At 41.2% G+C, this 22,603-nt stretch overlaps 2 protein-coding genes across 3 annotated transcripts in view; one reads left to right on the top strand and one right to left on the bottom strand.

Moving 5' to 3' along the window:
* Positions 1 to 358: 358 nt before the first annotated feature.
* On the top strand, positions 359 to 7,601 carry GATD3 (glutamine amidotransferase class 1 domain containing 3). The gene is made up of 7 exons (XM_079320562.1): positions 359 to 562; positions 3,172 to 3,224; positions 3,853 to 3,966; positions 4,291 to 4,410; positions 5,510 to 5,602; positions 5,923 to 6,079; positions 6,675 to 7,601. The coding sequence occupies exons 1-7, from the start codon at positions 449 to 451 to the stop codon at positions 6,801 to 6,803; spliced, it is 780 nt and encodes a 259-aa protein (XP_079176688.1). The 5' UTR covers positions 359 to 448; the 3' UTR covers positions 6,804 to 7,601.
* A 1,527-nt stretch (positions 7,602 to 9,128) lies between these two features.
* The window catches only part of LOC306803276 (V-set domain containing T-cell activation inhibitor 1-like), a 37,330-nt gene continuing 23,855 nt past the window's right edge, over positions 9,129 to 22,603 (bottom strand). Inside the window, exons 5-7 of one of the 2 annotated variants that reach the window (XM_079308503.1) lie at positions 20,503 to 20,838; positions 19,318 to 19,353; positions 9,129 to 10,561 (exon numbers count right to left, since the gene is read on the bottom strand). In XM_079308503.1, the coding sequence (XP_079164629.1) occupies positions 10,488 to 10,561; positions 19,318 to 19,353; positions 20,503 to 20,838 (446 nt within the window). In that variant the 3' untranslated portion in view covers positions 9,129 to 10,487. Of the gene's footprint in view, positions 10,562 to 13,950; positions 16,165 to 19,317; positions 19,354 to 20,502; positions 20,839 to 22,603 lie in introns of those variants that run through there. The other variant, XM_079308502.1, reaches the window with a different exon arrangement.

Raw genomic sequence — 22,603 nt, 5'->3', positions numbered from 1 at the left:
TTAATACTTTTCTTTTCAGCCTTTCATTCCCCAGTCTGTCCACACATCCAGGATTGTCCCATCCCAGGAGCAGAATCCAGCACTTCCCAACTTCATACACATGGTGATTGCCTATCTGATTTATCAGGGTCTCTCTGCAGGCCCTCCGTGCGCTCGAAGGACCCAACAACTCCTCCCAGTTTTATACCCTCTGCCACCTTGCTTATTTCCCCCCTATAATTTCCGCACCGTTATCTTTTTGCCCTCATTCCGCTTCCCACCGCAGCCATTCCCGGAGGGCGAGGGCCGGGACGGGAGCCCGGCCTGAGGCGGCTCCTCCCCGCCGCCAGGGGCCGCCGCCAAGGGCGCAGCGGCCTCCGGGCGCGGCCATCGCGGTTCCCGTGGGCCTCAGCCGCTCCCCTTCCTTCCCGGCTCCCCCGCTCCCTTTCCCGGTTCCCCCGCCTCAGCCATGCTGCCCTCCCGAGCCCCGGCGCTGTGCACGGCTCTGCGGCGAGCAGCGCCCGGCGGCCTCGCTTCCTTCCACTCCTCCGCTCGGCGCTGCCGCGCCGCCCGCGTCGCTGTGGTGAGTAATGGGGGAGCGCGGGCCGGGGCAGCGCTGAGGAGAAGCCTTTGTTTGTGTGTTTGTGTTTTTGCTGTCTGGCTCTCCACAGCACCCTCGGCGCTGAGCCGGGGTCGCTCCGGCGCTGGGGCCGGTGCTGGGGAGGGTTCGGCGAGGGGACGGCCTGGGAAAGCCTCCCCTGCTGGCTGCGACCGCTGGAGAGACGCTGAATTCGAGAAGACAAGCCTGCTTACAGTTCAGAAACCTGGAGGAAACCAGACCAGGAGTGGGAAACATGTAAAAAATTGGTGTCTGTAGTTTTTGTTGGTCTGGAGTTGGCTTGGGAAGAACCACAGAATGGCAGGATGGGTGAGGCTGGAAGGGAGCGCAGTTAAACCAGGTCCAGGCTCCTGCTCAAGCAGAGCCAGCACAGGGCACAGGGCACAGGGCACAGAGCACAGGGCACAGAGCACAGGGCACAGGGCTGCATCAGACACTTCTGGAGTATCTGCACTGAGGGACACTCCGTACCTTCCTTGGACAACCTGTCCCAATGCTCGGTCACTGCGCAGGAAGGAAATTCTTATGTTCAGGTGGAACTTTCTTTGCATTAGTTTGTGCCCATTCCTCTCATCTCATTGCTGGGCACCTCCAAGCAGAGCGTGTCCCATCCTCTGACACCCCCTATTTAGATATTTGTACACATTAATGAGGTCTCCTCTCAGCCATCTCTTCTTGAAGCTGAACAGCTCCCTCAGCCTTTCCCTGTAGGATTCCTCGGTCTCTCACTCATCCTCACTGCCCTCCACTGAAACCACTCCAGCAGATCCATGTCTCTTTTTTGCTGAGGAGCCCAGGAGGATTTCACTTGAAATAGTTTATGGTGTTACTGGGTGAGGTACTGGCAGTGAGTATATTTAAATTGAGTTATGCTTTATGGCAGGAAGGGCATAAAACATGTTAGAAATAGAGAAGAAAGCAAGGAGATGGAAAAGCTACAGATTGCCAAAGGAAAAGAGACGTGGTGTTCCAAATGGATACACAGCTTTGGAACTCAGTGGACAGTCTTTGAAGCTTGAACTTTGCCTAGTCTAGACAGCATTAAACATAAAGGAATAAGAAGGCATTAGCATCATGAAGAAATCTGTTTGGGGCAGAACTGGCTTGGGAAAGGGCAGAATGCTGGTCCAAATGGCTAAAAAGTAACCCAACAGGAATGGTGTCATTTTAGCAAGTCACAGCTTTTTAAATAGAGCTGGGAAAACAAATGTGATTTTCTACATTAGTGATGTGAATTTTTGTCTGTGGTAAAAGACAAATTTGTTACCAAGCAGGTACTGAAATAACAGAAGAGTTTTTATATACAATAATAATGCTTCAGTATTTTGGTTTCACTGAAATTAAAAAAAAAAAAAAAAAAGTTGCTCACAGAGCATAATTTTATCATAGTTGCTTGTCTGTTTATTCACTATAAACTAAATGAAAGAGAAAACAAGAAGTTATGAAGTAAAAGACAGCTCTTAAATATCAGAACAGGATCAACATGGACAGAAGAACATTCATGTATCTTGCTGATTTGGTGAAGTGATGGTGATATTTGGTGGGTGCCCATGGTAGTAGACACCTGGGTATTGTGACCTGAAAGTCCCTTCAAGTCTGACATTACCAGCTAAGATTTTTTTCAGTTATGAGTTTCTTTTCAGTTGTGAGTTTCTTTTCAGTTGTTTCTATTCATGTATCTATGTTTAAAAACTCTCAAGCTTCAAAAAAAGAAACAGCTGGGGAAAAACTAGGAAGGAAGAGATTAAAGTAAGAAAAACCAAAACAATAAAAAGAGAAAAGGAAATTGACTTCTTTACTGGATTTTTTCTTTCAGAACAAAAAGCCAAACAAAAAGCCCCAAAAGAGTTCATCTGTATACTTTTAGGAACTTGAAAACCTTTGGATTTTTTTTTGGTCTTGTTTGATTCTTAAAGTGGCTTAAAATTTTTTTTTTCTCTTTCTACATTGTCAGATTCTCCACCCACACAAGGGTAACTGACTGCTTTGTGCTTTTTATTCTCTGGTGTGTATAAAAAATTAAAAGTAGTATTTCCACATTGTTAAAGAAAAGCAAGGCTAATAGAGCAGAATTATATTATTGCTTTGAAAGTGATTTAGCTGTTGATCTCTGATGCTCAGGTAAAATACAGCAGCAGGTAAAGTAGTTTATTTTAAGTGCCACCTCAAGTGCATTTCTGTCCCTCTTCTGATTGATGTGCAGCTGGATGAGAAAGTGTTTCACATGGATGTGGACACTTCATAAGAAAGATGAATGACACTCAGAATAACCCACTGTGTGCACAATAAAAACATACTAAGGGTTAACATGTCAGTTTATTAGCTGTGGTATAAATATATAAGCCAGGAAATAAATAGTGGTTATTTCTGAGCCCTGTGGTGGGTTGCTATAAATAGGAAATACCAGTTCTGCAGTGTGTCAAGTGGTGACCCCAGTGCTAATAGCATAGTGTTCACTGGCATAGTAAGAGCTTGTTAAATTGTCATTTGTTAACTATTTTAAAAATGTTACCTTGTGAAAGATCCTGTGGGGAGTTCTGTGTCAGCTGCAGTACTCTGTTTTCTCACTGCAGGTCCTGTCTGGCTGTGGTGTCTACGATGGCACAGAAATCCACGAGGCATCAGCGTAAGTTCCTTTTGGGACTGTGGGCTCCAGAAAAGTCTCCATTACATTGCAGCAGTTTGTTTAATTTAGTTTTCCTGTCTCTGGCCATAAGAATTACCCTGAGAGCTGAATGATGAACCTTTCTCACAGTTTTCTCACAGCATAATTGTGAGCTCAGGCTGCATTCTTGTGATTCATCTTTTGTCCAAAGATGCAGCACTGTGCATGTGATACCAGAACAATGAGTCTGAGAGAGACTCTTCAGAAATAGAAATTCAGAATTCCAGATTCAATCTCAGGAGAGTAAAATACAGACTTAATTTCAGAACCACTTGAGTTTTCATTCCTGGGGCTAAATCTAACAGTAGAATTGTTAATGCTTAAGTGGAATTAACTCTCACTGTGAATTAATAAGAGATGTGTCACCTAGACCTAGATTAAATGTTAATGGCTATGTTAATTGTGGGATTCTTTCATAACACCTGGGGACTTGGAAAAAGGAAGTTTTTGTTGTGCCTGGTTGCTTGCTTTGGTAGGATGTTTTTCCTCATCTTTCAAAGTCAGTTGGTGGAATATTTATAGCAGATTTAGCAATCAGGTTGAGCCTCTCCCTTAAAGTTTTCTGCATGCTGTATCTCCATTTTTGTAGTGTCCTGGTGCACCTGAGCCGTGGGGGAGCTGAGGTTCAGATGTATGCTCCAGATGTGCCTCAGATGCATGTCATTGACCACAGTAAAGGGCAACCAGCTGAAGCTGAGTCAAGGTAAGTCTGGGATGTGCTGGGCATTCTTCAGGTGTAACAGCCTGCAGTGCCTCTTGCAGCATTTGGCTGAATGCCTTTGGTAGCTTTATGCCAGCTGTGGTGGTTTTGTTGGAGAGAAGATATTACATGAGTTTTCTGGACTTGATTATATAGTCTGTCAGTGCCTGTGTTTCCCAGAACCATGAATAACTTCAGTTACTAAATACCAGTGTTCTTGCTTCCTCCCTTCCTCACCCTCCTCTTCTTCCTCTGCAAAACTGTATTTACACTGTTCTGTGTGCAAATGCTTAATTAATCACATTGTTTTATTTCTGGTTGTTCAAGGAATGTTTTAGTGGAATCTGCAAGAATTGCTCGTGGTAAAATCACAAGCCTGGCTAAGCTCACTACAGCAGACCATGATGCTGTGATATTCCCCGGTGGATTTGGAGCTGCCAAAAACTTGTGAGTGCCAACTAAGCCTCAGATTCCTCAACTAAATATTCACAATTAACTATGCATAATTAGCCTGGCAAAGAAAAGGCTTTGGGCTCATCTACTGCAGCCATTCAGTACCTGAAAGAAATGTACAGAGAAGATGGAAAGAGTCTTTTTACAAGGGTCTGGTGTGACAGTACAAGGGGGAATGGCTTCAAACTGAAGGAGAGTAGGTTTAGATGAGATAGGAAGAAGCAGCTGCATGCTGTGGTGAGGCACTGGAACAGGTTGGATGGAGCTCAAAGCAACCTGGTCCCTGCTTATGGTAAAGGAGTTGGAATAAGATGATGTTTAAGGTTCCTTCCAGCACAAACCATTCTGTCATTCTGTGAAACAAGATTCACACAATATCCATAAATGACCTTATTTACTACATATGTAAGTCCTAATTTATAAGGATACTCCTTTCAAAATCTTGTCATTGTCTTGTTTTAAATTCTCTGGACAATGTTGATGAGAATTCAAGAGTTTAGATAATACATTAAGAAGTCCTTTTTCCTCCCCCTAGTGGTGTTCCTTTTTGGGTCTGAGGGAAATGAAGGTAAAACTTGAATGGTTTCAGGTGCTTGTTGTGTTATTATTCTGTTTCTTTCTCTGCCTACCAAAAAAATCCCCTGTTGCTTTATAATTATAAAACAACAGCTGTCTCAAAAAAAAAAAAAAAGGGAACAAAAAGTGTTAGCCATGTGGAATACTGATTATCTTGCTACTGAGATGCTTTTTTTGTTGACTTTGAGAAACGTGAATGTTACTTCCCTTTTCTTCTTACATACTTTTCTTCTTTGAAAAGATTGCTGTTCAACTTCTCAGTTATCCTAGAAAGCTGATTTGATAATTCTCATTTTGAGATGCTTTTATTAAATAAGGAACTTTCTGGCAGATCAAAGTCTTAGAAGAAAGACATTTTGGCTAAAGCATTGATGGTCATCTTCAGAGTGTTTTTAACCAATTTTTTAGTAGCTGTTAAGTTTGGGATGATCCTTTGGAGCCAGTTTCACAGCAGATAGGCAAATACCTCTGTTTGTAGGTTTATACTGAGCTTTGTGTAAGTTTCTTGTTGTGACAGATCTACCTTTGCTGTTGATGGGAAGGACTGCAAGGTGAACAGAGAAGTTGAGCGAGTCCTGAAAGACTTCCACAAAGCAGGCAAACCTATTGGGTATGTATGTGAGTTGGATGGCATTTGTGTGAAAGTGGGAGCTTGGAGACAACCTGTGTCTTGTTGAAATGTGCAGCTGTTGTTGGAACTGGAAAAAGTATCTTCTGTTTTTATCATTTTTAGCCTGTTTCTTAAATGTATTTTTCTAGATTTATATGTGTAGGTGTTTGTCGAAGGAGAGGTTGAGGGAATGCTAAGAAGAAGTTTCCTTGTGGTGTGTCTCAGATTTTCAAGCTGTGTCCATTTGAATCTTGTCAGTTGTGAGAAAGTTCTGGAATAGTGCTGTTGTAGAATTGCTCTTACAATTCCTTCTGTTGCAGCCTGTGCTGCATTTCTCCAGTGCTGGCAGCAAAGGTGCTCTCTGGTGCTGAGGTGACTGTGGGCCATGAAGAAGAGGAAGGAGGCAAGTGGCCTTATGCTGGGACTGCAGGAGCCATCAAAGAGCTGGGAGCAAAGCACTGTGTGAAAGAAGTAACCATATCCTTTCCTGGTAATTTCCATGCTGGGAGACAGTTTAGAAATGTGTCATTAAAGGAATGAGCACATGTAGGATCTGTGCTTTTCCACATAGATTTTCATGGGAATGTGCAGTGGGTAGCAGATTGCAGTGCAGGGTTAGAAACTCTCCTGTACACAGCTGTGTAACTACTGCTGTAACTGCTGTGTAACTCCACACTGGGAGTTAGAAATTGTTCTCAGTCAGCTCCCCTGGACACCCAGTAATACACTAAGTGCTGGATGAACTTGCACATAAAACTGGTGTGGGCTACAGATGGTCAGTTCTCTATGAGATTCTTATACTTTTCCAGAAATCTGATGCTGCAGGCTGTACTCAGAGACATTTTACTATCATCAGTGAATTTTGTAGGTTTTCTGGTGTTTCCACAGGTTTCTGGCAAAAATACCTCATCATAGCTTGGAGTATAGGTAGCAGCTGTCTTTACAGCTGGATGGTATCACATATTTGGAGGAAGTTTTTATAGAATAGTGGAGCTGTGAGGTTTTGTCACAGTGCTGGTTCATTTTGCAGGCAGCATCTGCAAGTGCTGTGTTTTCCTTAACTCCTTTGTACGAAGCTCATGTGGATACAAAAAATAAGGTGGTGACCACCCCAGCATTTATGTGTGAAACAGCATTGCACCATATCTTTGATGGCATTGGGGCAATGGTAAAGAATGTACTAAAATTAACTGGCAAATAAAATCAGAAATATTTAAATTTAGGACATAGTATCAAACATATCATGGACCAATGGAGACATTTGCACCTGCTTGTCCTGTTCAGACTCTAGTGAATGCTGATATGAAGCTGATTGATTCCCAGCTGCAGGATTTTCCATGCCTTTTGGAGAGAGAGGCATTGCAGGGGACAAGGAGCCTGTGCTGAGACACAGAGCATTTTCTTGAGCTTTTCCATCTGGAGAGAGATGACTGGATGTGTTCTGAAACAAAGTCTTCCCAACACATCAATGTCAAACCAGCTCTAAGGGGGGAAAAAAGAGACTCAAAGCTTTCAGAAGCTGAGGGTAGGTGAGAGGAATGAATGCATGGTTCAAGGTGCCTAAGCTCAGGCCTGTGACTGGGAACTAACAGCCAGGGTCATCTGCTGAGGGAAATGCCATCTTCCACATCTTGATTTAACTCAGTATTAATGAAAAGATTTTGTTTCCATTTTGAAGAATTCTGCTTTCACAAAGAAACACCAATCAGCAGCAGGACACAACTGCCACAACAGTAGCACTTTGAGAAACTCATCCATTGGCCCATTAGAGTTAAAAGGTCTTGAACTGAAGAAGAAAATAATATCTGCTGACGTGACGCACAACTCCTAAGGACAGCACCTCTGTTAAAGCAATTGTATGACAGGTAGTGAATGGAATAAACAATCTCAGATTATCCTAACTTCCTCTGCTTTAGGGTCATAAAGCTTTCTCCAAAGAAGTATTATTGTATGTCTGGAATAATGATGTATAAGTAAATAAATTTCTGCCTTTATCTTATTTTTGTCCTTTCACTTTTATTTGGGAGCTGCCTTTGATAACTTACACTGGTTGATACATTTTAGCAGTTTTTTCTGCTTCTCAGTTCACCAATTTTGTGCATTTTTTTCCATATAGAATCCAGCAGAACCTTGTCTACCTTTTCCAAGTTGTCACTTTGTATTGAGCATTTCTATTTGAATATTTTTCAAGTTCAAACAACCAAGCAAGCAAAATTACACCCCTTACCTTCAAATTTGTCTTCCATTACAGACTTGATGAAGTGAACCTGTATATTCAAGGGAGAATTGTGTGCTTATAAATGAATCTACAAGTCTTAAATTGAGTTGCTTATGGCAAATGCCATTTGTGGCTGTACACTTGCCAGGGGAGTGGGGTGACATTTTTTTATTGGGGTGAATAAAGGGGAGCTTGAGTGTGAGTGTTGGCCATGCTCAGCTTGCTCAGTCAGGGTTCAGGGAATAAGCATTTTTGCTTCTGGAGCCTCCTAATGATTAATTTTTGTTCACTAAAAGAAAAAAGTCACATTTGGATGTAGAAGGTTTGAATTTGTACTTCATTGCTGGCACTGTTTTCTTGGGGGATTTCAGAGATTGTCTGTGCAGATCACCGACTCCAGTGAGGTTATAAGGGAATCACACAGACACCAAGTCATTGTGAAAGTAGACATGGATCATGAAGTGGATTTTGGACATTCTCTGTAACCTTTTTTTGCATATGCATCAAATTCTTCATTAAATTTTCAGTATGAAGTTGGTAAGAAACAATTTAGAACACTGCCACTATATAACTCAGTGCAAAAACACCCCTTCATGAGCTTCACTGTATAAAGTGGATATTTTTAGGATCAATTTTATGCACAGAGGCTTAGCAGAGGATGGGAGGTCATTGTTCATATAACATGTGATAACATTTTAAAGTGCATGTGTTTCCCACATCTGCAGGAGGTTTAAAGGAAAATTGGTAAGAGAGTATCACACAACAGAAATGGCATTGAAATCCCCAGGGTGGAAGAGCAGCTGCTGTGCCTGTGCTAACAGCACCTTCCTCTGCTGCAAGAACTCAACTCTGGGCAAAACCTTCCCATGAACTCCCTCCCCACAGCAGAGCTGAGGGCTGGAATTTGAGATTTCTCATATCTACAGTTCCTAGTAATGAAGATGTGGTGGCACAAAGCTTCCTTAGATGCTCAATCTTCAGATTCAGGTGCCCTGAGAAAAAAGATGATCTTTCAAAGAAATTGCTGTTACCATCAGTGAGCAGATGTGGGAAGTTGGTGGTTGGATCATCCAGATGATGCCTCTTTAAAGTCCTCAACTCCTTTTACCCTTCTTTTTTAATTTGTCTGAATTTAGAGAGAATGGTTTTTTTTTAAGAGAGAAAGTATCATAGACCAGAATTGCCTTTCATTTTTTAAATTCTCTCTGATTTCCCAGTAATGTACTGAATAGAAACCTCTGATACACACATTTTTCAAGGATTTGGTGGTGTGGGTTTTTTTGGTTGTGTTTGTTTGCTAAGTGTTTTAATTTTGGTGGAAGATGTAGGGTTGTCATTTTGGCTTTCAGCCAGTGTAAATTTGGAGGGGAAATTCCACATACATTTAGAGATTATTATTAGAGATTTGTCTGCAAACTGGGATTTTCCTTTCCTTCCATAGAGTGGATTGATGCTGGTGAGGGGTTTACTACTTTCAGCCAAGTGGGCAGGATTTTATGATTAATATGTTTTGCTAAATGCCACCAGAAATAAGAAGTGAAAGAGGCTTCTTGAAGCCTCCACCAGGAGTCATGCAATACCTGGCTTATCCTGACATTTCTTATCCTTTGGGAAGCATTTAAGAGCTTTGTGCTGCTGAAAGGGAGTTGTAATAATTGTGTTGCTGCTCGAGTTGCTTTTCTAGTGCTGGCAGGATTAACTTGCAGGGCTGGGAGGAGTTTCTGCCTCAGCTGTGATTCTGCCTGTCCCCTTTTGTCTCACTGACTCTCACACAAACCCCGTTTTATGAAAGGTTTCTCTGCTGGCTGTGGCATTGTTCACAGATTTGGCAGCGGTGTTTTTCTCTTCTAAAAGCAGAAATGAGAGTCGGGGTTTGAGAAGCCTGTTTTGTTTTTTACCCTTTGGTTTGTGGTTACAAGAGACACTTTTTGGGGGAATAGAAAGCCAGCAGAGGGCACTTGGTGAACAATGTTCTGTGTATGGTTCCACTTACCAGGGACAATAACCTGGGACAGTTCTGTAGGAAAGCTTTTTAGATATTTTGGACCCATATGGAAACTAAAACAATTATTTCTTCCTTCTAGCTTCACAATAATAGATAGGACATCCAATTCCATTGCAATGAATGCATTTGTCCTGCTGTGTTGTTAAGATTCATTTCTTCAGCAGTTATTTATCCCCCTGAAAATATAGTAGTAAATGCACATCATTTAAGCTCTAGCCCTTTCCTGCCATATAGATATCTTGGAAAAAAAATGAAGAAAAGTACAGTATAAAGTCATAAAGGTACGCAGTGAGGTTTGGGGTTTTTTGATCAGGATGGCTTTTTTTTTGTTTCATTTTCTTGTTTGGGTTTTATTTCAACACTAGTGGTATTATGACCAATGTGACTGAAAATGAAGGTTTGTTGGGAAGGACTTTTAGAAATATCCCTGGAAGGACACACACTGTTTCTTGAAGTGTCTGTGGCTTTGCAAGCTAGCAGATTTTATATGTGTGAGTATGCACTTAAATTTTTTTTCAGGGTGGGAACTTAGATAATCCTCCACCTGCAAATAATTAAGAGTTGCCTGCAGTCCAGGGCTTGAGTCTTTTGTTTGATCTGGTTTTCTTCTTCCTGTGGCTTCAAATGCCCAAGGGGAAGCTTGCTTATGGAATGGGTGAACCTTAGCCCTCAAGAGAATTAAGGAGCTGATATTTGGTTATTTTCTCCAGGGTGATTCCAGTGGTGGGTAACATCTCTGCAGAAAAAGAGAGAGTGGAAGAGAAGGGGCTAGATTGGGACTATCCCAAAAGCTGAAACAGAAGTTGCAGTGAAGATTGTAGCAATGTGATTTCCTGCTGTGTATTTAAAAATCATCACCTTCCTTGCTTGTTTTCAGTAGTTTTCAGTACTCTTTGTTCCACTTCTGGGTGTCAGGCTATGGAATGACTGCCCTCAGGCTTAGCTGAATTAATGGTGAAAATTCCAGTCCAGTGGAAGGTGTCCCTGCCCATGGCAGGGGGTAGGAACTGGATAATATCTAAGGCCCTTTCCAACCAAACCATTTTGTGATTCATCAAATGTGTGCACATTAATTTCCTGCTGATGTTCTCTATGGGCCATTTCTCCTGCATCACACGAAGCTGAAGGGAGCTGACAGAGGAATGCATTAACCAGTTAATCTGGCCTTGCTGTGAACTTAGAAAAAAATAATCAAACTAACTCCTTGTTGTCTCTTACCAGTGTCACTGCCAAAAATAAAAGTCCTTTACAGCCATTCTTTGGCAATAATAATGTCCAAAGACCTCTTAAAATTTCTTTAATGTAACATATTATCAGCCATATGCTCCTGCCATATGGAATATGTAGGTGTGGGCCACCAAGGTACTGCAAGTGAGAGAAGTGGAGATCACTCCTTAAATGTGTGATTTTTTTTGTGTTCCTTAGTTTTCAAAGAGATCCCTCTTGTTTCCCAGTGAAACTCTGGAAGACACAAGAACTGGGCACAGTCCAGACTGTGTGCTCCTCACATTCTGCACAGTGAGGGAATTTTCAAGACAGACATTTCCTGTGTCATCACCCAGCCAAAGAAGGACAACTCAAAGTCTGCTGGTCACTCAAAAGTTCACTTGCAGGAAATTGAAATGGTGGCTGTAGATAACAACTGGGAATGGCATGAAGTACAGGCCTGGGAAAATACAATAAACAGGGATGTTTAAATATCCCAAGTGCTGCTGCAAAACTGAGTCATAAAAAAGGAGAGTTGCAAACAATGTTTAGAGGTCACCCAGGCCCTTCTGTAGTCACACAGCTCACACAGCACAGAGCAACACACAGAAATCACAGCAATAACCAAATTTAAAGGCAGATGGATGATACAACAAGGAAATAAATTATATTTTCCCAACAGCACAGTATGTGGACTCAAGTATAAAAAGTTTATGCCATGTGAAGCATTTTAAAAAACATGGAAGCATCAGAGTTTTCTTCATGTCATGGCTTTACAAACCAATTTTAATGGGCTTGATTTACAGGTGATAATCTATTAACACTAATTTTTTCAGTAACTTTTCAAAACAGCTATAAAAACTGAGTTCTACAATTTTTTTTTTTTGGTGGAAATGAAGTAGTATATAATCTAGCTCACATGTTTATACTGGACCTATTACTAAAACTGTCTGTTCTTGTACAGTTATTACAAGGGTTTTATTTCAAAATACACTCTGAGAATGAATGCATCAGTCCTTTTACATGATTGGACTTCTAAAATTTTTCAGTTTATGACCAAGAAATTATGATTTTGATAGAATAAATGCCCAATACTGTCTAAAACAATATCTAGGAAGTTTCTCCTGCTGTTGGCACAAAACAAAGTGAGGAATCTTGACTCAGGTTTTTGATCTGTCAACAATGCCAGCTGGAAAAATTAGCACTGCTTCAGCTTTCTCTTCCTAATCCAGGAATAACCCTTTTCCAGCACTGTGCAGGGATAGTGTTGGGGAACTCCCTGAATTTATAAAAATGCTTTGAGCTGCCTGTATCTAAAGGCCTTTATATATATGACTTGTCACTGGGAAAATACTACCAGTGAGATTTCTGCATTAGTGTATTCTAGGTTTAAAGCAATTGGGAAGTTTGCCTCCCTTCTGTGCCATAAAGGGATTCCTGTGAAATGCTCTGATTTGGGGCTGAAATTGCAAGGTTGCTTTTGCCATGCAGGTGTTACTGAAATGGATTTCCTTGTGTTTTTCTTCTACTTTGTTGGAGGGCACTGTGAAAAAAAGGCAGCAGAAGTCCTCTCTTCATTCCAGCAATAAAGGTGCATCTGGGCTGTGCAGAGGGACCCTGTGCTACCTCTCTGGATTCCCTAAATGCAATTTTAAGACTATTTGCATATTTGGTTTTACAATCTACATAACCTATTTACATAACAGTTTACATCATAAACCTATTTACATTAAATTTTTCAGTGCATCACATCTACCAGTACCTGGTGGGCAGGGATGCCAATGAAGCAGGGCAGGTGAAAAGCAGCATCCTCCAGTGTCCTGGGGGAATTACTTGGGGAGGACTGCAGGTGGCTCTTGGGGTTGCTTCTGTCCTTTAGTACTGAGCACAGCCCTGCCAGGATCCTCTGGGTCCTTGCAGCTCAGTTTTTGCTACTGCCCTTGCACCACTCATGCCCTGGCTTGGTCTCTCTTCCCCATCTCTGGCCAAGAAGCCCAGCACAGCAATTTTTGGCAGGCAAAAAAGATTGGCATCAGTAAGTGTAATTATTTGGAAAATGCCATGAACTTCCTTCTCCTCCTCCCCTTCAACTTCATTTGTTTGCTCCAGATCCTCATTCTTAAAATTCTTGCTTTTAAGGAAACTGTTTGGCCTGTGTTCTTATGCCATACCCTGAGTGTATTGTGTGCAGTGATACATTTCTGATAGTTCTTTCTTCTCAAAGGATGAGACAAAAAAAGCATTTAGGGAAAAAAAAAAAAACCCGAAGAGAAAAAGTGATTATAAACTAGGTGTGGGAATATTTTTGTTTTGGTTTAAGTTTGTTTTATTTGTTTTTTGCTGTTTCAACTTTCTTTTGTGACTTGTGTCAAACCTCTTTCCATACTCAAGAAGTATGGAATCACCTTTTTAAAGCCATGTAGAACTCCATGCTGTTCTTAGTATGTAATTGGCACAGGCTAAATCAGCATTCACACAGTGGCTGTTGATCCAGAAGGGATGAAAGGCAGAGCTGGTGAACTGATGTGGGGAGGGGAAAGGGAGGAATTGGGGCAGAGGGAGTTTTAGATGTCATATGTAAAGTGACTGGAAGGCACTTGGGATGACATATAAACCCAAAATTTGGCCATAGTTTAGAAAAGAAAGGCTGAAAGAAAAGGTTTAAGGAAAAGGCGAAAGGAAGAGAAGAGAAGGGAAAGGAGGGGAGGATGTCACCACACCTGCACCTCCAAAAAAAAAAAAAAATCCATCTGCCTTGGCTAAAAGATGTGACCTTGTCTTTTTTGATGTGGCTGTCAGTGCTATGACTAAGGAATTTTATAGTTCCAGTCTGGACTGTTGCTACATACAGCACTATGTGGGAATGCAATTAGCAAAGCTAGAGCAAATTATTTCAGGATGTGCTGTTTCAACATCCCTTTGCAAAAGGGAAATTTGCTCCAAAAACCCACTGGCTCCTCATTTCTTTTCAAGTGTGACCCAAACCATAGAGTTTAGCATATAAATTAGATATGGTTTGATGTCCTTGCTCCTGACAGACTGTTTTTCCCTGGCAGCCCTCTGGCCAAGGGCACTGCTGGCAAGGGAATTTGTCTGTAGTGTCTCTCTGCCTGCTGATCCATCAGAGCCATGTCTGGACACAGGAGAGGGTCTGTCCTCACACTGCTGGCACCAAAATGCTGAGATTCTTTAACTGAACTGCCACCCCTGGGGGAGTTAAAAGATGTGTAGGCTCTGAGGACATGGTTTCATGGTGGACTTGGCAGGGTTGAGTCAAGTGTTGGACTTGATGATCCTTTCCAGCCTCAACTATTCTGGGATTCAACATTTCCTGAGAAATGCTGGGCTGCTGAAATGGCTATTAGATTTTTAGAAGGGCAGGCAGTCCAGGCTTTTAAGGCCAACAAAACTACACAGATGTTACCTTTTAAACCTTCTGATTGCAGAGGAGCCTCTCTAACTGTAGGAACAACTGGAATGCAAATAAAGAACTTTTATAGACCAAGTGATTGCTCCCATCAGGGTTTTTGGTTTTATTTCAGGTATTTATTTGTAATCAAATTGTGTATTGAAAAATACACAAAATCTGAAGCAAACATTTGGAGGGTGGGACACAAAAAGACAATCACAGTGTGTACAATTCATGAAGACAAATCTCTCTGTGCAGTTGGACCCCAGCTGTTCCACTGAGCTGCTCTGTATGCAGGGTAGCCAAATATGAGCTGAGCTTCCACCAGCACCAGCACAGGCAGTGTGTGGGATTTTATTTCTCTTATCCACCATAGGGAAAGGGCCTTTAGTTAAGAAATTCAGAAGTAACTGTCTACTTTACATCCATTTTAAGCTGATTTATTCTGACCCTTCCTTGTGAAAACAATCTTATCTCTCCATTGGAAAAAAAAACCAAAAAAGGTGCAACTGTTCCATGTGGAAGTGACTTTGTGCATCTTTGTGAATCATTCCCCCTGCTCCTCCTTCAGCAACAGGGATGTGTTCAGACTCTCCTGATGACCAGTTCTGCTCTCTGGATGCATTTTGGTTGTGAAACAGGGTAGTTGCACTTCTGGCCTCAAAAAAACCAAACTTCTGCACTTCCTCAACATTGTTTGTATGCAGCACCCAAGTATTGCACAGGACACCTCTGCTACCTGAATTGAACATTTCCAGAAATAAACCCATTTGGTTTGCATAGGTATCAATTACAATTATTCTGATGAGTTTTAATATATTTTTCCCCTCCAAAGGTACTGTTTTTAAAGGAGTAACATTGTCACAGTAAGGATTTCTCATTGCACAGTTCCAGCTTAAGAATCCAACTTTGCCATATTTCATGACAAAAAAAGAGATAATACGGGATTCAGCCTTCTGATTTTTTTTTCTTATTTAGCAGTGGATTTTGTAGTAATACATCACTTCCTTCCTCTATGTGGATATTTTTTGAACTTCTACCCTCTTTCTCAGTCAGTTTCACCCTTCTGCTGAAGAAATACTACGTTTCTGTGTGGAAAAAAAGGGTTCTTACTGATAGCCCATGACGCTTAGGAGTGAAAACAGAAGCTGGAGTTCCACATAATCAAGTTTCACAAAGCTTCCATCCTTACATTTCACTAAATGGGAGCATCTTCCTACTTTCAGTTTTTGCCTGACACAGCTGCCCCCACTCTTCCTTTCATTTGTCTTGAAGGGCAGCAGATGAGAGGCAAAAGATCTCACCAGCATCAGCTGTAATCTGAGTTTTGTGAGCCTTTTATCCTGTCATTAAAGCCAACCCACACAATCCAAAATAAACTGTACATCCTGGCAGCATTGAAGCTGGGCTCCAAGATACAAAGCAGACTTGTCACCTCAGAGTTTTGCTGCCCTTGGTTTTGTGGAACACCAGGATGTGGGATGGGAACACCCAGTTTGTTCTGTTCTGAGCTCTTGGTGCTTTTTCCATGGCTCTGGGGCAGATGTCACACTGACCCCACACACCTGGCCTGCCCAGGAAGATCCTCTGGGCAGGAGAACTTCCCAAATTCAAGGCTGGCTCCCCCTGTCACAAGTGCCAAAGCCCCAGGAGGAGGAAGGAGAGGGGAAGCAGAGCCAGACATGGCCCATCCATGGGGCTTCCAGAGGGGAGCTGATTCTGCTCTGAAAAATTAAACAAGAGAAAGTCAGAACTTCAGTGATGGCTAATACACAAAAAAGTGTATTGCAAGTTTGCACGACACATTTTGCATGAATGCAATGATGGAGGATTGTTTTTAAAGCAATGTGTTCAGGCTCATTTCCAAAATTCTCTTTTGTGTGTTTGTACAGAGTCCAGATAGAACAGTCTCAAGGTACTGGGAAAAATAATATTTTTTCTTTTTCACAGAGAAGGTGCAGAAACTCAGCAACAATGAAAGCAACTTTTCTGGATGACTGAGAATCCTTGTTTAAAATCCTGAGAGAAAAGCAACAACCAGGCAGCTCTTTAGTGCCCCTGCCCATGGCTGGGGTTGGGAACTGGGAGATCTTTGGGATGCCTTCCACCCCAAGCTATTCTATGATTTTAGGATTCATACATTTTCATTCTCATTCATTTGAAATCCATTTTCATTCTTGAAATTCAACAAAATACATTTTCATTCTTCCTACTCAGGACCTGAGGCACATGTTTTGATTAAGAGTCCATAAATAATTGTAATAAATATTAAAAAAACTACTATTAAAACACACACTTTAGGTGGTAGCAGCACTGTGTGCCACTCTTGGTACAAAACCCACAGTGTGGACACAGGGCACAAATTACCCTTGGCACAGGTGCTCCCTTAAACACAAATAAAGAGATTTTTAACCCCTGACTTAAAAAGAAGATAATTTTTCCTGTAAATGCTCCAAGTCCTTCTCTGTGAAGAACAGGCTGTATATTGATTTTTGAATACCTGGGTTGCTCCTATTGCTGTGGTATCAGCTGTCAGTATCTCACTGCAATTAAGTTATCTCTAGCCAGGTGCTTCCCCCATTCCTGGAAGGAGTTTGTGATATTAATGTGTAGAGAGCAAGTAAACATCAGGCAGTCCTCAGCAATGCTTTGAAATAAATGTAAGGTTATAGCAACAAGTCTCCTGGCCATTTTTGTTTTCTTCCAGGCACAGGTCCTTTCATTTTTCCCAGAAAAAAAAAGTGTTAAATTAGTTTTATTGACCAAGAAGGAGTCTTGCAAAACACTCACAGTGAAAATAAAATTTGGTTCTTTAAAGTAGTTGGGGGAAAAAATGTATGCAGCAAACAAACAGATATGCACCCATAGTGAAACAGATGAAAATTGTTTCTGTTTTACATAAAAGTGGTATTTGTTGATCTGGTTGACTGTGAAATGTGAGAACTGTTTCTGTATATAATGCCTTTGTTCTCAGCAGGTCATTTTTTAATTTCCTAAGTCTCTTCTGAAATAACAGCTAATATAAAACAGATTCCTTTTCCCTCTTTCTTAAGAAATTGCTGAAAATAAAATAAAAAAAAAAGGTGGGGAGAGCTGTGGCTGATGATTTTCTTTAAAAGATGTTGACAACAGGGAATATATTTTTCCTTTTTGCAAAAAATGACACTTATAAAGTTAGGCTTTTGTTCTTTCCTCATCCCCAAATCCCTCAAAATCCTCAGTACCAGAACCATCAGCTCTCAAAGGTGTGATCAGTTTGTACTCCTGTAGCAAAGTGAAACACTCCCCTTTTGTCCCAATAATTTGTTTTTCTCTCTCAATGAAAATGCCTTTCCATTTTAAGAAATAGTTTATATTCAGGGGTAGTTGTCAGGAAGGTTTGGGCTGAGTTAAACACATGTACAATTATCTCATTTAAATGCAACCCACTTACATTTGGTTTTAAAAATCTTCCACTGTTTCTGCATTAAGAAGTTTGACCCTCAATAATTTCTGATATCTTGTGGGATGTAACAGCTGGAGATATTCTAATTCCTGTTCTATTTGCTTTTATAAAGTAATGTGAACACACATAACACCATCTTGAATTTAACTTCATGTATTTAATGACCTTTAAGCCAGCTAGACTACCTATCTTAGGTCTAAAAATGGATATTTCCTGTATTTTTTCAAGTTGTTTTTTGCTCATCAGGCACAAGAACTGTTGGTTTGTTGTTTTTTTTTTTTCCTGTGTGATCATGAGATAATACACTGGGACATTTCTCTTTCTTAGTTTCTATTTGAGTTTATTGCAGCCTAATCTGTCTGTAATGCCATAGTGTGGCAGAACTTTTCATGTTAAATGTAATATAATAATTGCTATGTAAAGGATCATATCTTCCAGCCCCACTGAATAAAATAAAAATTTGCAGCTGTTGATTTTATGTGACAAAGTGTTATAAGTTTAGTGCCAATTTAAATCTTGTAATGCTAATAAGAATCATCTGGATTGCAAGGAGGATTTTTAGGGAAGAACTTACTGACAATGGTATCTAGAAGCTGGACACCCCTTCTGCATTGAATTCACTCCACAAGTGTTTACAAATTATTTTAGTGCAGTAACTTCTCTGGAATGGATAAACCTAGATCATAACATCTGCACTGTATTTGTAATATTATCCTTTGATGAAATCTACCTTAATTTCCCAGAAGAGCTTATGTGGAGTCGTTAATCATGTATTTTTTTAAATATTTATTAGCAAAAGGACCCCACAGATCTCTTGATCTGGTTGATAACTTCAGAGCTACCTGAGAGGATTTTGTATTGGGTGGGGGTTGGTCCCTTCTGCCATTCCTCAAATGAAAGGATGAGAGGAAATGGCCTTAAATTATGTCAGGGGACATTCAGATCAGATATTAGAAAATAAAATGATCACTGAAAGAGTGGTGTAGGCACTGGGATAAGCTGCCCAGGGAGCTGGTGGAGCCACTGTCCCTGGAAGGGCTCGAGGCACTGGATGTGGATCTGGGATGTGGTCTGGGGCTGGTGATGGGGCTGGATGATCTGGCAGGTGTCTCCCAACCTTGATGAGCCTGATTTATTCATTCCAAGGTAATTTACAAAGGCCTTAACTCCCAAAATCCAGTGGCTCTGCCTTCCTTGTTTTTTAGTGATTATTTCTGGCACTTCAGCATTCCTCTGAGTCTGGGTCTGTCTCAGTGCTGGAGATACTAACCTGTGTTTTGTGTTTAAATTGTGTTTTGTGTTTTTTGTGAGAGAGAACAAGCACCCCAAGCTTGCTGGACTCTCTCTATTCAGCACACTTTACCTTGCAGATATAAAATAAAGCACAGGATAATCACTCAGACACTTAGCAAGTTAAGGAGTGTTGCCTTACCAGAAGGGGAAGGTGGGTCCTCGATCATAGGTGGAGCTGGGAAAAAACCCCACAATAATCAAAGTTAATTGGTTGAGCCTTGAACTTTTTCTGTTTCACTGATAAGGCTTAATATTATTTTTTTTTTTCTACATTTGTCAAACAAACTGAAAGTTTAATTATGATCACAGAATTATATCAAAGACACCTTACTGCTCCCAGACTTTAGATGATGGAAATATTTTGATTCTGCATTTTCAGAACATCTTTTTCTTTTTTTTTCAATTTGAAAGCTGCAAAATATTTCAATTAGAATTTTTTTGAACAAATGTTATTTCACTTTACATTTTGTAAACATTTTTCTATCAAGAATTATGTGCATTAAAAAAATATATTAAAAAGTTTATATTATTTGAAAACAATTTTTTTGTGTTTTAAGCACAAGTAAATTTATGTGGTTGAGAACTATGAAAATTTCCAGATAATTTATTCCAGCAAGACACCTTAAAAACGTATAATTTGTTTTGATGTGTATCCCTTATTTTTTGATTTTCTTTTTCACTTGGTAAGCTGGTCAAACTCAATGCCTCATCCTTCTGGTGGCTATGCTTGTGGGTAGTTCAAACATATTATCTCAGTTGTTTGGCATTATCCAAACATGTTTTATGGTCTCCCTCATTTTCCTAAGGAGGAAAAATAAAAATTCTTTTTGCATCTGTCTAGCCATGCCACCAGAACCACATCTTCCATCTGCCAGGGAAAAGGAAAGGAGCAGCTGGCTGCCATCCCTCTGAAAGGGTCTGTGACCTGGACTTTGGATTGCCAGAAATTAAACTTCTGCTTCACAGACCCACGTGCAAACAGTGACATTAACTCTCCTGTTCCTCTGGGGCAAAGTGGATCAAGGACAGTACAAACCCATAAATAACCAAATGCTTACATTTGGGGACATTATTCCATTATGTTTCCTCAAAGGGAGGAGGAAGAGGCAGGTGCCTTGCCTTTAGTGCTGAAGCTTAACAAAGAGGATTTATCTTTTCTTTCTCTCATATTCTTGCCACAAAAGCAAGGAACAGAATGAAACTGAATGAAAAAATTGCTTTAAAAAGTCAAGTAATCTCTCTCAATGGCCACATATGGCTTATCAACAAGAAATGGTGCCCCAGACTCACTCCTCTGTAGTAAAAAAAAATATATATATCTTACCTGATACATTGAGTTTAATTGTAGATTTCTTTGTTTGGTGGCTCTCAGTCTGTTTGTAGATGCAGGAATATTCAGCATCATCCCCTAACTGGACATTGGACAGCTTTAAGGAAAAGTTGCCATACTTCATCTGGTCTGGAAAAAGACTGGTTCTGCCCTGGAATTTTTTGTCCTGGTCCTCGGGTGAATCCTGCCCATTTTTAAAGAAGTGCACCACCTGCCTGGTGCCAATCTGCCAGTAGAGCATGGACTTGGCCAGCTCTGCAGGAGGGCTGGTGCTGCAGGGCAGGACCACAGTTTCTCCAACCAAGGCATGGCACGTGGTGTCCAGCTGACCTGGAACAAACCCAGACCCTTCCATCAGCATGCAGCAGGGACAGGAGCTCCAGCCTTCCTGCAATTTGGCTTCACCACATCACTATTGCCATCTCCCTCCCAAATCCTCCTGTTTCCATCCTGTGTGCTCAGAGCCCAGCCAGCTGTGCACAGGACAGATGTTGATATGTGCAGGTTGCCTCCACTTGGCAAGTGTGGCTTTTGCTTGAGCTTGTTTCTGCTTGTCCCCTTAGCTGGTGGTTTTTCTTCCAGCTTTTGGGGGATCTCAGTCTTTGGGGTTAGGTGTCTGATTTGACTTTAATTAATAGGTCAGTTCACAAGTGGAAAAGGGGATGCAGGGGTCAGGGAGTGGGGAGATATGATTAAGCAAGTTCTGGTTCTGTAGGAAGTCTGGCTGAAAAAAAAAGGAGAAGTGTGAAAACAGTGCTAGACCAGGAGAAAAATCCTGGATGAGTTTGGTCGCCCACAGGTCCCATTATTTGGGTACCAGATCATGATTCCCAACTTGTAAACAATATGCTGGGGGCTCCCATCCCTCTTCCCCTGCAAAATTTTGCAGAGGGTCTGACAGAAAAGGGCTTTTTTCTGCAGGTCTGGCTTAGTGCACTCTTGCTGATCCCTGTCTCTTACTCTTTGGTGTTAACCTCCAGCAGCCAGAAAGAAGAATCTGTCATTCCCACTTCAGATAAATGGCTTTTCCAAGCCCTTGGGGGGACTTGGAAGGTGTCCCTGACACCAAGCAGAGGTGTTACCAACCTTCCCAACCTTCCCAGCCAATTCCAGCACATGCAAGAGCCAGGATGAGTGGATCCTGCAGGTGAGAAAACAGGCAGGGCAGCCAGCTGCACCCACTTACACACACTGTTCATTTAATAACTTTGATGCCAATTATTTCCATAAATCCTTCCAAGTTAGCTGAAAGCACACTAAAACTTCCAAAAATGGGTGAGTCTGCCACTATCACGTAGGACAATTCCTATCAGATTGCAGTGCTGCATTTTCTAGGGGAAAATTGGGTTATGGAAGAAGGTTTTTATGTATTTATAAAGAAGGTATTTCCATCACAGAATGTGGGTTTAAATGAGCACTCTGATCAAACCTGCTGTGTAAAATAATATTTTAAATTAAAATGCTGGTTAATTAATTTAGAAGAAAAAAGTTATTCCCAGCATGGAGCAGAACAAAAGCAGCATGAGTCTGTGACTGCACCAAAAAGAAAAGCTAAAATTCACTATGAAACAACTTAATCTGCTTCCATGGCCAAAGTTCTGTGAAGCATAAGGGGCAAGTTTAGACTCAATATTGAAATAAATATTCGTGGTTGTTTTGGGGTCATTCCTGTGCCCTGGTTTGCATCAGCTCTCTGCTTGTCAGGCTAAAGACCAAAGAGAGTCCCGATTTCCCCCTGAAGTCAGTGACATCAGCCATGGCTCAGCTTGTCACATGCTCTGGCAGTTTCTCTGTTTCCATGTCAATCAGCCTTCCTTGGTGTCACACTGTGTTCATCCAGATGTGAAAGCAGAAGGAAAAGCATGATCCAGACACTGAATCTCAGAGCCAAGTAAATGTCTTAGGTTATAACTCTATCAGCACACATCTGCTTTTCTTTGGTTTTCAGAGTTTTCAGCTGAAAATCTCAGTCCAATTTGCCCAGCAATGTCAACTTTTAGCTGAAAAAACCCACATATCCCAAGAGATTTTCTGGTTTGTGGTGGAAGGACAATCCCCTTGTTGTGTGGAGAGCTGGCCATTCAGTCCTTATGCT

The sequence above is a fragment of the Erithacus rubecula genome, assembly GCF_903797595.1.
Source record: "Erithacus rubecula genome assembly, chromosome: 1".
NCBI lineage: Eukaryota > Metazoa > Chordata > Aves > Passeriformes > Muscicapidae > Erithacus > Erithacus rubecula.
This window is presented reverse-complemented; position numbering and strand designations above follow the sequence as displayed.